General features: G+C 47.1%; 1 protein-coding gene across 1 annotated transcript; it reads left to right on the top strand.

Annotated features, from left to right (window-relative positions):
• The first annotated feature begins 715 nt into the window (after positions 1-715).
• Positions 716-1,894, top strand: LOC135192924 (basic salivary proline-rich protein 2-like). Its single transcript, XM_064176317.1, has one exon. It carries the CDS (start codon positions 716-718, stop codon positions 1,892-1,894), a length of 1,179 nt encoding a protein of 392 aa, XP_064032387.1.
• The last annotated feature ends 10,209 nt before the right edge of the window (positions 1,895-12,103 follow it).

Genomic DNA, 12,103 nt, shown 5'->3' on the forward strand with positions numbered 1-12,103 from the left:
ATAAAACAGAGGATACGTTAGCAGATACATTATTGCCTAGTAGAATATGACATTAATGTGCTTGGGAGTGTTTGAAGATGGCTTTTGCAGAGCAGAGCCAAAACAATGCCACTTGAAGCCTCGCAGCACTGGAGTTCAGACACCAGGCTGGCTTTGCACAGCTGTGATACTGAGTGTGTCAAAATATGCATCAAAAGTAAAGGCAGATGATACAACAGACATAGCATTTGCTTACAAACAAGGAGGTTTTCTCTAGCCTATATGAGATGGCAGTTTTAAATAAGTATTAAATAAAGACTGGTACACTAAAATACACTACACTAAATAAGTATTAAAGAAATACTTTGGTAATACAGAATTTTACCATCTAGAATATATGTTAATGTAACTAGCAACTAAGTTAGAGAAGCTTTAAGTTGGTCAGGGGAACTATGAAGGCATTTCAAAAGGGGTTAAAGCAAAACCTGGGGCTTCAGTGGCCTCCTCCAATGAAGCCTTTAATCACATCCCCCAGTAGGGCCTTTAATGGCCTCCCCCAGGGCCTTCAGTGAGACCTTCAGTGGCCTCCTGCAGTGGGACCTTCAGCCAGAGTCTGCCACCAAGCATGCCTGGGGGAGGATAGTCTGGCGAGGTGAGAGCAAGAGCCCGAAGTCTGCAAGATGAGGGAAAAGGTTGTTGGCGTCTCTAAGCAAAGTGGGAGCCCACAGTCAGGTGGATGACTGAGCTCAATGGAAACTCAGAGGGAGGACGGAGAGCCCCCAGTCAGGTGTACAGCAGGTCTCTGGAAACTCCGAGGAGGTATCCACTTCCCCCAAAATGGGAAGGGGCTGACAGGGCCGGCAGCATCTCCAGCAAGTATGTCAACCCACCAGAGAATGAGCAGCAGCCCATGAAGGTGAATCCACCTCAAGACTGTCAAGAGACAGTGGGGGTAGATCCACCTCAAAACCAGTTGCAGCCAGTGCAGGTGGATCCAACTGAATCAAGCCTCCTTGGGCATTGCACCGTCCTGGCCCAGCTGCCTCCAGCATCACGGTGCCCAAAGTGCCGAAGGGCTGTCGCAGACTTCCCGGGACCACCAAAACCTCTGGCTCCAAACAAGCAGCACCAACCCTGCTGGCGATGCCGGCTGGAACTGATCCCAGCCGCAGCGGCTTTGGATGGGGCCTCAGACGCACCTGGCTGCCCAGCTGCAGCTGAACCCCGCTGTGCCGGCTCCTCATCCCGCCCCTCAGGCAAGGCGGGCACCTCCTCTGCCCTCAGCCCTGCGGCTAGGCGAGGAGCGTTTGCCATCTGCCGCCGCCAGCCGCACTGCGCCGCCGGTAAACCGTTGGGGACCTTCGGAGCCCGCCAGAGAGAGCCAGAGCCTGCCAGAGGGCGCCAGAGCCCACCAGAGAGCGCCGGAGCCCGCCAGAGGGCGCCAGAGCCCGCCAGAGAGCGCCGGAGCCCGCCAGAGAGCGCCAGAGCCCGCCAGGGAGCGCCGGAGCCCGCCAGAGAGCGCCGGAGCCCGCCAGAGGGCGCCAGAGCCCGCCAGAGAGCGCCGGAGCCCGCCAGAGAGCGCCAGAGCCCGCCAGGGAGCGCCGGAGCCCGCCAGAGAGCGCCGGAGCCCGCCAGAGGGCGCCAGAGCCCGCCAGAGAGCGCCGGAGCCCGCCAGAGAGCGCCAGAGCCCGCCAGAGGGCGCCAGAGCCCGCCAGAGAGCGCCAGAGCCCGCCAGGGAGCGCCGGAGCCCGCCAGAGAGCGCCGGAGCCCGCCAGAGGGCGCCAGAGCCCGCCAGAGAGCGCCGGAGCCCGCCAGAGAGCGCCAGAGCCCGCCAGAGAGCGCCGGAGCCCGCCAGGGAGCGCCAGAGCCTGCCAGGGAGCTTCGGAGATGGCCGCGGAGCCTTGCGGAGCTGTGAAACGCGGCTACAGCTCTGCCCATGTTACGGAGGCCTGAAGGTGAGGCTGAGCAGTTCAAGTTCCGGCCATCGTAGAAGGACCCCCTGGAGACCGTTGGAGGATGCCATCGCAGACTGCCACACACCACTGGAGATCACCGGAGCCTGTCAAACTCCCCTGCATCACGACCCGGGTTAGTGGAACCTGTACGTAGCCCAGAGCAGGGTGGCTGTCCGTAGCGAGCTTTGGCCTCAGCTTCCAAACGCACGGGTCAGAATGGAGCCAGATGCAACTCGGCAATGAAGAGCAGAGAACACCAGCACAGCCTCCAGGGTGCTCCATCATTCCATCCCATCGAAAGTGGAGAAACAGCTCTTTAGAGATTTCAGACACAAGTGTTGGACAATAAAAATATTGCAATTACTTGTTTTAAAACCCCAAAACTGCCTTCCTCCCTTATTTGACACTTTTGTCACTGTGTGTGGTCTGCCGTGCCCCATGCTGGCCTCTGCAGGACACAAAAAACACTTACAGGTGGAATGCTGCACCAGTTCTGCACCTTTGAGATAGTGAGGGCCAGGGCACACAAAAGAGCGAAGGAGGGAACTGCCTCTGTGAAGCTGGGAGAGGGCTCAGAGCTAGATCAGCTGGGCTGCTGATCGCTAGAACATTGAAAGGGTTTCCCTGACCCTTTATGCTCCTCTGGCTTTGAAGTCTTTAACCCGTGATAGTGCACAAAGTCCTCACATACCTCCACCCTCCCCATCCCAAGGAGAGGCAGGATGCAGCTGCCAGGCTACAGATCAGCACCAGGGATGCTGACACTGCACACAATGGAAGAGTTTTTTTTTCTAGGAAATACGGAGTAAGCTTTTGAGAGTAACTTTGTGGTAGGTGCAAAACAAAAATGCCAAAGGTCTGGGACACGTTAAGAAAAGTGTGGCTATGAGAAAACCAGTGCATAGATCAGTTGAAAGGTACTTCATCCAGGTACATGACACGGCAAGTGGTCATTATGAACAGAGCAATGCAACTTCGTGGCAAAGAGGGCTAATGGTGTTCTAGTGAGCAGCATGTCAAGGGAGGTTCTCCTTCCTCTTTACTCTGCCCTGGTGAGTCTGCACCTGGAGGATTTTATCTGGTTCTGGGCTCTTCCAGTGCAAGAGAGACTGGAAACTACTTGGAAGGCTCCTAAGGAAGGCCATGAAGATGATGAGGGGGTTGGAGCATTTCTCTTACAAGGAGAGACTGAGGGCTCTTTGACCTTGAAAAGAGAAGACTGAGAGAAGACAATATCCTTATCTATATGTAAAGGCTGGAGAAAAACAGAACAGGGCTGGGCTCTTATTAGTGGTGCCCAATAATAGGACAGAGGACAACACCTGCATAGAATCACAGAACCTTAGAGGTTGGAAGGGACCTCCAGAGATCATCGAGTCCAAGCCCCCTGCCAATGCAGGATCTCCTAGTGTAGTTCACACAGGACTGTATCCAGGCAGGTTTTGAAAGTCTCCAGAGAAGGAGACTCCACAACCTCACTGGGCAGACTGTTCCAGTGCTCTGTCACCCTCACTGTAAAGAAGTTTCTCCTCATGTTGAGGTGAAACCTTCTGTATTCAAGTTTGTAGCTGTTGCTCCTTGTCTTATTGTTGCTGACCACCAAAAAGAGAATGGTCCCATCCACTTGACATTCTCTCCTCAGATATTTGTACGTATTGATGAAATCCCCTCTCAGTCTTCTCTTCTCCAGACTAAACAGCCCTAAGTGTCTCAGTCTCTCTTTGGAGGGGAGATGCTCAAGTCCCCCAGTCATACTTGTGGCTCTCCACTGGACTCTTTGCAGCAGGTCACTCTCTCTATACAAACTAGAGCACTTAAGCAGGAAAGAAAAACTTCTTTTCCTGTGAAGATGACAGAGCACTGGAATAGGCTGCCCAAAACTGTTGTGAAGTCTCCTCCTTTGGACATTGCAACCCTAGGCAACCTGCTCTAGGCATGCCTGCTTTAACAGGGGGTTTGAACGAGATAATCCCCAAAGGTCCATTCTAATACCTATGTTCTTTGATGAGCAAGAAATATTTTGGGCTATGCATAGAGCAGGATTAAGTGATACCCACTGAAAATTACATATAACTTGTAACTGCTGTGATGTATATAAACATGATGTATATAATTTATCCTGAAGAGATGTCTTCTCAGAAATATTATTTCATGTTTTAAGTTCTCTCCATTACACACATATGTTTCTAGTGAGTTGTTATGATCCAGACACAGAACAAATGAGAAGTGTCTGAAATGCAGCAGGTGTAGACATTGCTGATCAATCAGTTTGGCTGCAGACTCTATTCCTTTCCTTGCAGGAAAGATAAAATCCTCTAGATTAAGAACTTCTAAATTGTATGCTGTAGAGAGAATCCAACCTTTCTGGTTAAGATTAAGCAAGTAATATAATTCCTGGATATTGTAATGCCAGTGACTGACATCACCAGAGCCAAATAAGAAACATTTGAATTTAGATTCTGGGCAACGAGTTCCTTGCATGTTTCTTTTCTTGGTTTCACTCCTGCCATTGTTGCAAAGATCTCTAACACTGTAACTCAGCACCTTGCAAAAGACTGTCAACAGAAGAGGCAGAACTGTTTTCCAGAAAGGGTCTAAGAGGTCTTAGGAGTCCTCTTAGAGATAAAGGAAGCCATAGTTTAAGACAGCCATCCATCTCACTTGGCTTACCCCTCTCAGGAGGACATGAATGCACAGCCTTCATCAAATCTGTCAAAAATTACCCACTTGACTTCTGTTAATTTCTTGCACAAAGAAATTGCTGCCACAAAAGATACAGAACTGAAGTAGCTGGAGCCATTCAGGTGAAAACCAGAGAGATCTTGGAATCTCTTAATAAATCTACAAAATAAAGCACTGTAATGCTGCAGAGTTGTTGTACAGAGAGCAAAAGTCAAAAGCCCAAAAAGGTTCTCCTAGGTCCACCCATGAATTTTTCTGTAGAGGGAAGCATCTATCACAGCAAGTGAGTCAGATAAAAAAAAGTGGAGCATCAGTCTGATTCTCCTGCTTAACTCAGATGGCCTGTGTTTTAGTTTAGAACTAGAATCTTCATAGATCATTCTGGCCTTAAAATGCAAGCAAGCTTTGCAATAGATTAATGTCTGTTGTCTTTCACATGTGGAAAATATTCCAGTTTTTCAACATTTCATGGAACTGAAAGTCTTCAAACAACTAATCCTTAAAGATACTTGGTTTAGGTGTATTGTAAAACCCTATCCAATAGCCAGATATTGAGGGTACTGTGCACTGGATGTTGTTGGTTTGTACTGCATGGTTATGCAGAAGTATAGCTAGGTAATTGTGACTGGATATAAGAAAAGGTTCTCTAGGGGCTTGGACTGAAAAGTAAGCTCCTTCCTGGAAAAAGGCAAATAAACCAGAGGTCACTACCTGCACGATGACCTATCAGAGCAACTGTGCCCACGACTTGGACTCAGCTGCCAACTGTGTGCCTTCTCTTCTTCCTCCCAGTGGATAGTGGGTGACAGAAGGGAAAATATGTCAGGAAAACAAAGCACAGTCCTGCTCATTCCTCCACACTTAGTTGTGGACCTAAATAAAGTTACAGCTGAAAAGTTCAGGTCCTCTTTTTTTGTTGGGGTGGAAAACTCAAAGTAGACACTATAGGGAAGAAGCAAGGGGCAGGCAATTCAAGAGATGCTATGTGGCTCTCTAGAAGAGAAATTGAAACTGCTGGTCAGTATTAACAAGTGCTAGTGGAATACAGTACGTAAATTTTAATTTTTTTTGCCCACCCTGGTGTTGTTTTCAAGCTTAATTCTGCTGATCAGCAGTTTCTTCCCGTTAAAATGTTTAAAGCCATTAGGTACAGGAGTTAATATCAAATGCAGTGCAGCTGTCATTTACACACTGACAGTTCCTCCAGGCCAAACTGGCATTTTGTCCAAATTTGAAGAAAGTTGTTCTGTGATGAAGCCAGCCATGTACAATGAAACTGGGTTGACCTACTTGATCCCTCTGTTCTTCTGACAGTTTGCCACATCACTGAACTTCACTATCTGACATCCTAATGTCACTGTTTTCTCTCCTCTTAACCACAGCTTTCTATCCTACTTATACCACCACCCTGTCCTGCCAATTTATCCGTTGCTTCTGCTGCTTTTTGCCTGAACATAGCACATGGCAGGATCTCATAAATACACCTGCACTGACCAGCATTCTTCTATTTTGAAATCCCAGCACAGATCCACTCAGATTGTCTGAGCAGAAAATTCATGTCACATCACTCACAGCTGACATTGTTTACACATAAGAGACATGATGCTTTGGCAGCAACTTTTCAGGACCTAGATTGGCCATCCTGTCCAGTAAGAAGGGTGGGAAAGCAGAAGCCAAATTATTACTCAGCGAGCAAGCAGATAATGCAGTACATATCATAGTTCCTACACAGCTTCCAAGTATTATATCTAGTCAGAGAGAAATCCGGAGCATGTTTGAAGTGTTTTGCCAAAACCTTCTTTTCCGTTAGTTTCTTCCAACTCTTAGCATTCTGTGATTCTATGATTAGGAAATGATGAATGGTGAAGATGAAAATATTATCAGAAAGCATCATATAATCAAAGACTTGCCTGGACTGGAAAAGAGCTTTCGGATCATTGGGACCAATAATTAACCTAAGACTGACAAGTCCTTGACTAAACCATATCCCTTAACACTACATCTACACAATTCTTACCTACAGGACTGGGGAGTCCACCATTGCCCTAGGTAAGCTATTCCAGTGCTTTTAACTGTATCAGACTGTCTACAAGACAGATGCCTAGAGCATTTTTTTGGCTTCAAATGGCCTACCAAATCACACCAAAACCTGTTAATATGTCCTTTATCTGCCATTTTTTATGATATCCTAACAATCGTAGGAGCTGCAATCACCTGATAGCACAGAGGGTTTACAGGGATTATTTGAAAGGGCATAAGATGAAAAACAGATGCCAAAATAGACTTTCCCCCCTGCTAACACAGAATTACTGCATTCTAGCCCTCCTGCAGGCCGAAGTAGAAGAAAAAGCACAGAAGGAGCTATGTTAACAAGTGAAGTTGAATATTTGAAGGCCTTGAAATGAAAACTGCCTGTGAAGACTGGAAAGATGTATGTATTGTTTGTAAAGATGTATGTATTGTTTGTATGTGGTGAGTGTGAAAAACAGGGAAATAATTTGAGATAGAGGTTTGCTTTTCTGTTTGTTCACATTTTTAAGATTCAGTGGCTAGCCTAGGTTTTTGCTATTCCTAATCTGGCAACAAAGCTCACAATTAAGAAAATTAAGTCAGATATACCAGTGACTGAATTACTCTAGATGTACTCCAAACATTACAAGATGTTTGTAGTCAGAAAACAAAATGTCATGTTCTGCTTTAGGCACTGCACCATCACAACCTCCTCTTACTGAGGTGCACCATCCTCACAAGTTCAAACTGCACTCACATCCTGCACAGAAACTATGTCAGTGTCTTGCATTTTTCTCTGTTTCCATTATTCAGTGTTCAGTCAAGGACACCTGTTTGTTTTTTCTCCCCTCACCTTACTTTCTGCTTCCTGGCCTGTATCAGGAACAGTGTGGCCAGCAGGACAAGGGAGGTTATTCTTCCTCTGTACTCAGCACTGGACAGGCCACACCTTGAGTCCTGTGTCCAGTTCTGGGCTCCTCAATTCAAGAGAGATGTTGAGGTGCAGGAAGGTGTCCAGAGAAGGGCAACAAAGTTGGTGAGGGGCCTGGAACACAAACCCTGTGAGAAGAGGCTGAGGGAGCTGGGGTTGTTTAGCCTAGAGAAGAGGAGACTCAGGGGGGACCTCATTGCTGTCTACAACTACCTGAAGGGACATTGTAGCCAGGTAGGGGGTGGCCTCTTCTCCCAGGCAACCAGCAACAGAACAAGGGGACATAGTCTCAAGTTGTGCTGGGGAAAGTATAAGCTGGATATTAGGAGGAAGTTCTTGCCAGAGAGAGTGATTGGCATTGGAATGGGCTGCCCAGGGAGGTGGTGGAGGCACCGCCCCTGGAGGTGTTCAAGAAGCCTGGATGAGGCACTTAGTGCCATGGTCTAGTTGACTGGCTAGGGCTGGGAGCTAGGTTGGACTGGATGATCTTGGAGGTCTCTTCCAACCTGGTTGATGCTATGATTCTATGACTCTATGATTCTAGGGGATTAGCTGAGGAAAGAAATGACTTGCACTTCTGGTAATTCATTCTAACCCTTGCAGTGAGAGAATTCAATTGAGGCGTGTCAATTTTGTATAGGTTTTTTTTGTCTGTAGTATGTTCATGTTGATGCATTTGCTTACCAGGGTGGTAAGCAAATGCATCTTTCCCAACAACACTTTGAAGATCTGCCATCATCATTATCTGGTGGATAATGATGAGTGGCAGGGGGTGTGGGAGTGTGCAAGTGCCTGCAACAGTGGTCACCTCCGATTTCCTGGAATTTCACCCCAAAACAAGTGCAAAACCCTGATAAGCTTGTGAAATGTTTGATGAAAGTCTGTTGTCAGCCTGGAAGTTCCTGAGAGACAGAAATCAGTGCAGTGTGTTGGGGCCTGTCTCATGCCTATTGAGCCCTTCTCATCACTCTTCGAAGTGCTCAGGGGCAAGAGAAGGTCTCTGGACCTACAGGCAAACTACCAGACATAGTAGCTGCACCAGAGAACCAGCCTGTGCCAGTGTAAGTCACTATAGAAAAAAACCCCAACATATAAGGAAAACAGCTCCTCTGGCAAAGGGTGAGGATGAATCAGGGTCATCATGGGAACAAGACTAGGAGTCAGAGGATGTCACTTAGTCTTTATCCCTGGCCTTGAAAGGTACCCAAGGACAATCAGTGGATGAAATGGCTATCAGGCTCCACTAATACAAGACTCTCTTCCTCTGTCCAGGCCTGTGTTTCAGCTGTGAAGGAACTGTCTGAGGAAGTCCATCAACTCAAGAAGAACATGTCCCTATATGATCCCATGTTTCAGCCATGAGGTGCTTCCCTGAGGGTGAGAAACTGGGAGGTACACAGACAATGTCCTACCCTGTGATTTTACTTGTGTGACCATGGAGAGGACCTGAGGAAGTGAGATGGAAAACCCACTGCAGTCCTGGCTGCACTAGTATGTAAATTACAGGGGAATTCTCCTCTGAAGAATGTTGCTTCAGTTCCCAGTGGAAGGTCACCCAAAAAGAGCAGACAAGATGATACTGCATCTGGTCCTCTTGAAGGAACTCCCAAAACATCTTCACAGGATGCAAGTGATCTCAGAATTAGAGGACCCTTGCTTCCAACCAGATGAAGAAGAGGGACAGCTGGATTTATTGGACTGTAGTGAACCCACAGGTAGAACCCACAAGAATATAAAGCTTTAGTAGATATAGGCACTTGATGTACTCTGACACCATCAAACTACAAGAGCTGGAATCCATCTGTGTCCCCTGTGACAGGGACATTGTTGTGGAGGAGAGTTTGTTTGGGTTTTGGGGAGTGAAATGCGAGGCTGAATTTGAAAGAATTTAAGAGATTTATTACTACAAACACTAGAAATCCCCTTCCCCAAACTTATTTATAACTATCCCATGTAAGTTCTTGGTCCGCGGTTGCGAATTAAAATACAGAATGACTAAAATGAAGAGAGTCTGTGATTTGAGAGAGTTCACTGAAAGCTTGAAAGATTATTCAGTCTTTAAATTAAGTTTTTTTCAGTTACTCACTGTCCAAATGCCGTTCAGAGAAGTTTAAAGTATCGTGGATTGAGGCGCTGTTTGAGCTTCCGCAGATCCGGACCAGGCTGGACGCTGGCTTCCGAGGCTGGCGGGGATCGTAGCGCTGCCAAGTTCCGTGCCGTCCCGAGCTGGCTGTAGCTTTGTTGCTGCGAACGCCGAGCGAGCGCCGATCTGTGCCGTTCCGTGCGTGTGTGTGTAAGGGTATCAGTCAAAAGGAGAGCGAGCAGGGCAGGGTAACAAGCAAAAGAGGGATGAGGTGTCCAACTAAGGCAAATGCAGCATTTTATAGTGTCCAGAAGAGGTGTGTTAGCCAACTCAGGAGGACTTACGTGAACTTTACAGATTGGTTCAAAGTTATAATCAATTCATACATTGGATAATTTTTACCAAAAACAACCTGTGGCACCACCCCAGGGGTCAGCCCCCAGCAGGTGTTCAACGGGTGGTCACAGTGTATGAGAACCAAGGCCTTTTTTCCAAAACAATAGCCTATGTTTACAGTTTCTGCCTCTCTCGGGAAGAGATCTTCCCAGAGGCTGTACGGCTGCTGGGACAGCAGCTGCCGTCATGCAAGCAGATGAAAGCAATATTTTGACTTCTCGATGGCTGGCCTTTATGTGAGCCACAACCCTGTGTACAAATGAGGGTTTTGCAAGAGGGCTCTGCTACCCTCCACGACAGACATCTCCACAACTAGATGTATTGGAAAGTGAGCACCAGAATGCAAGCCACAGTTTGCTTTCACAGAATTTGTATCTGTTTGCAAGAAATCTCAAAGACCCAAGCCTTGGCTGAAGGGCCAACACTAAACCATGTCCCTAAGCACCAAGGTGGAAGGAGTCATTGGAATTGACTGCCCCAGGAGTGAAAACACAGTCCTGCTTTTTGAACTGGTCATGGACGAATCCAGACTGTACTGGAACAGAGTGGAGCTCCAGAGCACCTTCAGCGAGAACTCTTCTGTATACTGCAAAGTGATCTTGTTTCCAGTGAGCATGGATAGTGACTGATGTACGATGTGTGTTGCATGATGTCAGTTGCTGCTGGGCATGACACAGACGGTATAGAAAAAGAGGTTGGGAATGTCATGGCATCTCTGGACAGCCCATTCTAGAGTCTTGCCACCTTCGTAGTGAAGAAAGGTGGGACTCCTGGATTCTTCAGAGAGGTTGTGGATGCCCCCTCCCTGGGGACAGGTTGGAGGAGACCTTGAATAACCTAGTCTAGTTAAGAGGTCTCCCTGCCCATGGCAGGGGGGTTGGATTAGATGATCTCTAATGTCTCTTCCAGCCTAGGCCATTCTATGACCTTATCATCCCATTACACTCCTTATCTCAACACAGGGCTTTTTGTGTTACTTTCCTTCCTGATCTTTTCAAGGTGGGGCTTGTCTGTGGGAGCAGACTGTGTTAAACCAGTACAGAATCTAACCAGTGTCACTGCCTTCAAACTGTGACCATCAAACAAAGGGTAGGAGACTTCAGTTACACAAAGTTTGCATATTCTTTGCTTTACACTCCTACGACAAAGTGAAACCTAAGCTACACAGTAACAAGAACAACAGTAACAGGACTCAGTTGGTTTCAAGTTGTGCCATCAAAACCTATGTGTTTTCATCTTATTGGCAATGGCTGCATCCAAGCTGCCTTACTGAAGACAAAGGTGCATAGCCACAATACCTGAAATTAGTATCTGACATGTCTCCAATTAATTGCTCAAAAGCATCTTTGTTAAATTCCTAAAAAGAGCTATTTTGATCTATAGAATTCCACTACCCACCAAAACCAGGAGCTTGTAGCAACCAATTTCTTACCTGTACCTGAGCAAGCCCTTTGACACTATCCTGCACCACATCCTGGTCTCCAAGCTGGTGAAACATGGGTTCGATGGGTGGAACACTAGCTGGATAAAGAACTGGCTTGATGGCCACACCTGTGCTAGTTTGAAGCAAGCTAGAATGTTTTGGTAAAAGAACTAGATAACAGGCAGTGAAATGAAAAACAATTGATGTCAACTTCTCTCACAGTTACGCTGAGAGCTCTGGGAAGAAGTAAACTTTCTCCATTTTGTCTCTCCTTCTGCCTTTGCCTTCAGACCTAGTAACATCTCATTAACCTTGCTCCCACTAACCTTGCTCCCTAACCTCTTGGCTGCACCTCTCTTCTTCCTGAGAACTGGGGTAAGGTTGAGGGCTGGGGGAGGTGTTGGGGTGGTTTGAGAGCCCCTCCTGGGGACTCAGGTTTCTGGGAGGGGAGCTGTGCTTTTGTATTGTTTATCCTTTGTATATTTCTGTATATAATTGTATATAACTGTATATATTGTAAATAGCTGCTTGTAAATTCTGCTAGCTGTAAATAAATTGCTTCATCTATATTCCCAGGGTCCGTCTGAGTTAGCTGGGGCAAATACAAAGTGGGGGGGGGCGGGTAAGAGCCCAAACCATCACAA

Source organism: Pogoniulus pusillus, chromosome Z (genome assembly GCF_015220805.1).
Source record: "Pogoniulus pusillus isolate bPogPus1 chromosome Z, bPogPus1.pri, whole genome shotgun sequence".
Classification (NCBI taxonomy): Eukaryota; Metazoa; Chordata; class Aves; order Piciformes; family Lybiidae; genus Pogoniulus; species Pogoniulus pusillus.

Bases quoted from the DNA above. Each gene is read 5' to 3' on its own strand.
- LOC135192924 (XM_064176317.1), top strand. From the start codon at position 716: ATGACTGAGCTCAATGGAAACTCAGAGGGAGGACGGAGAGCCCCCAGT.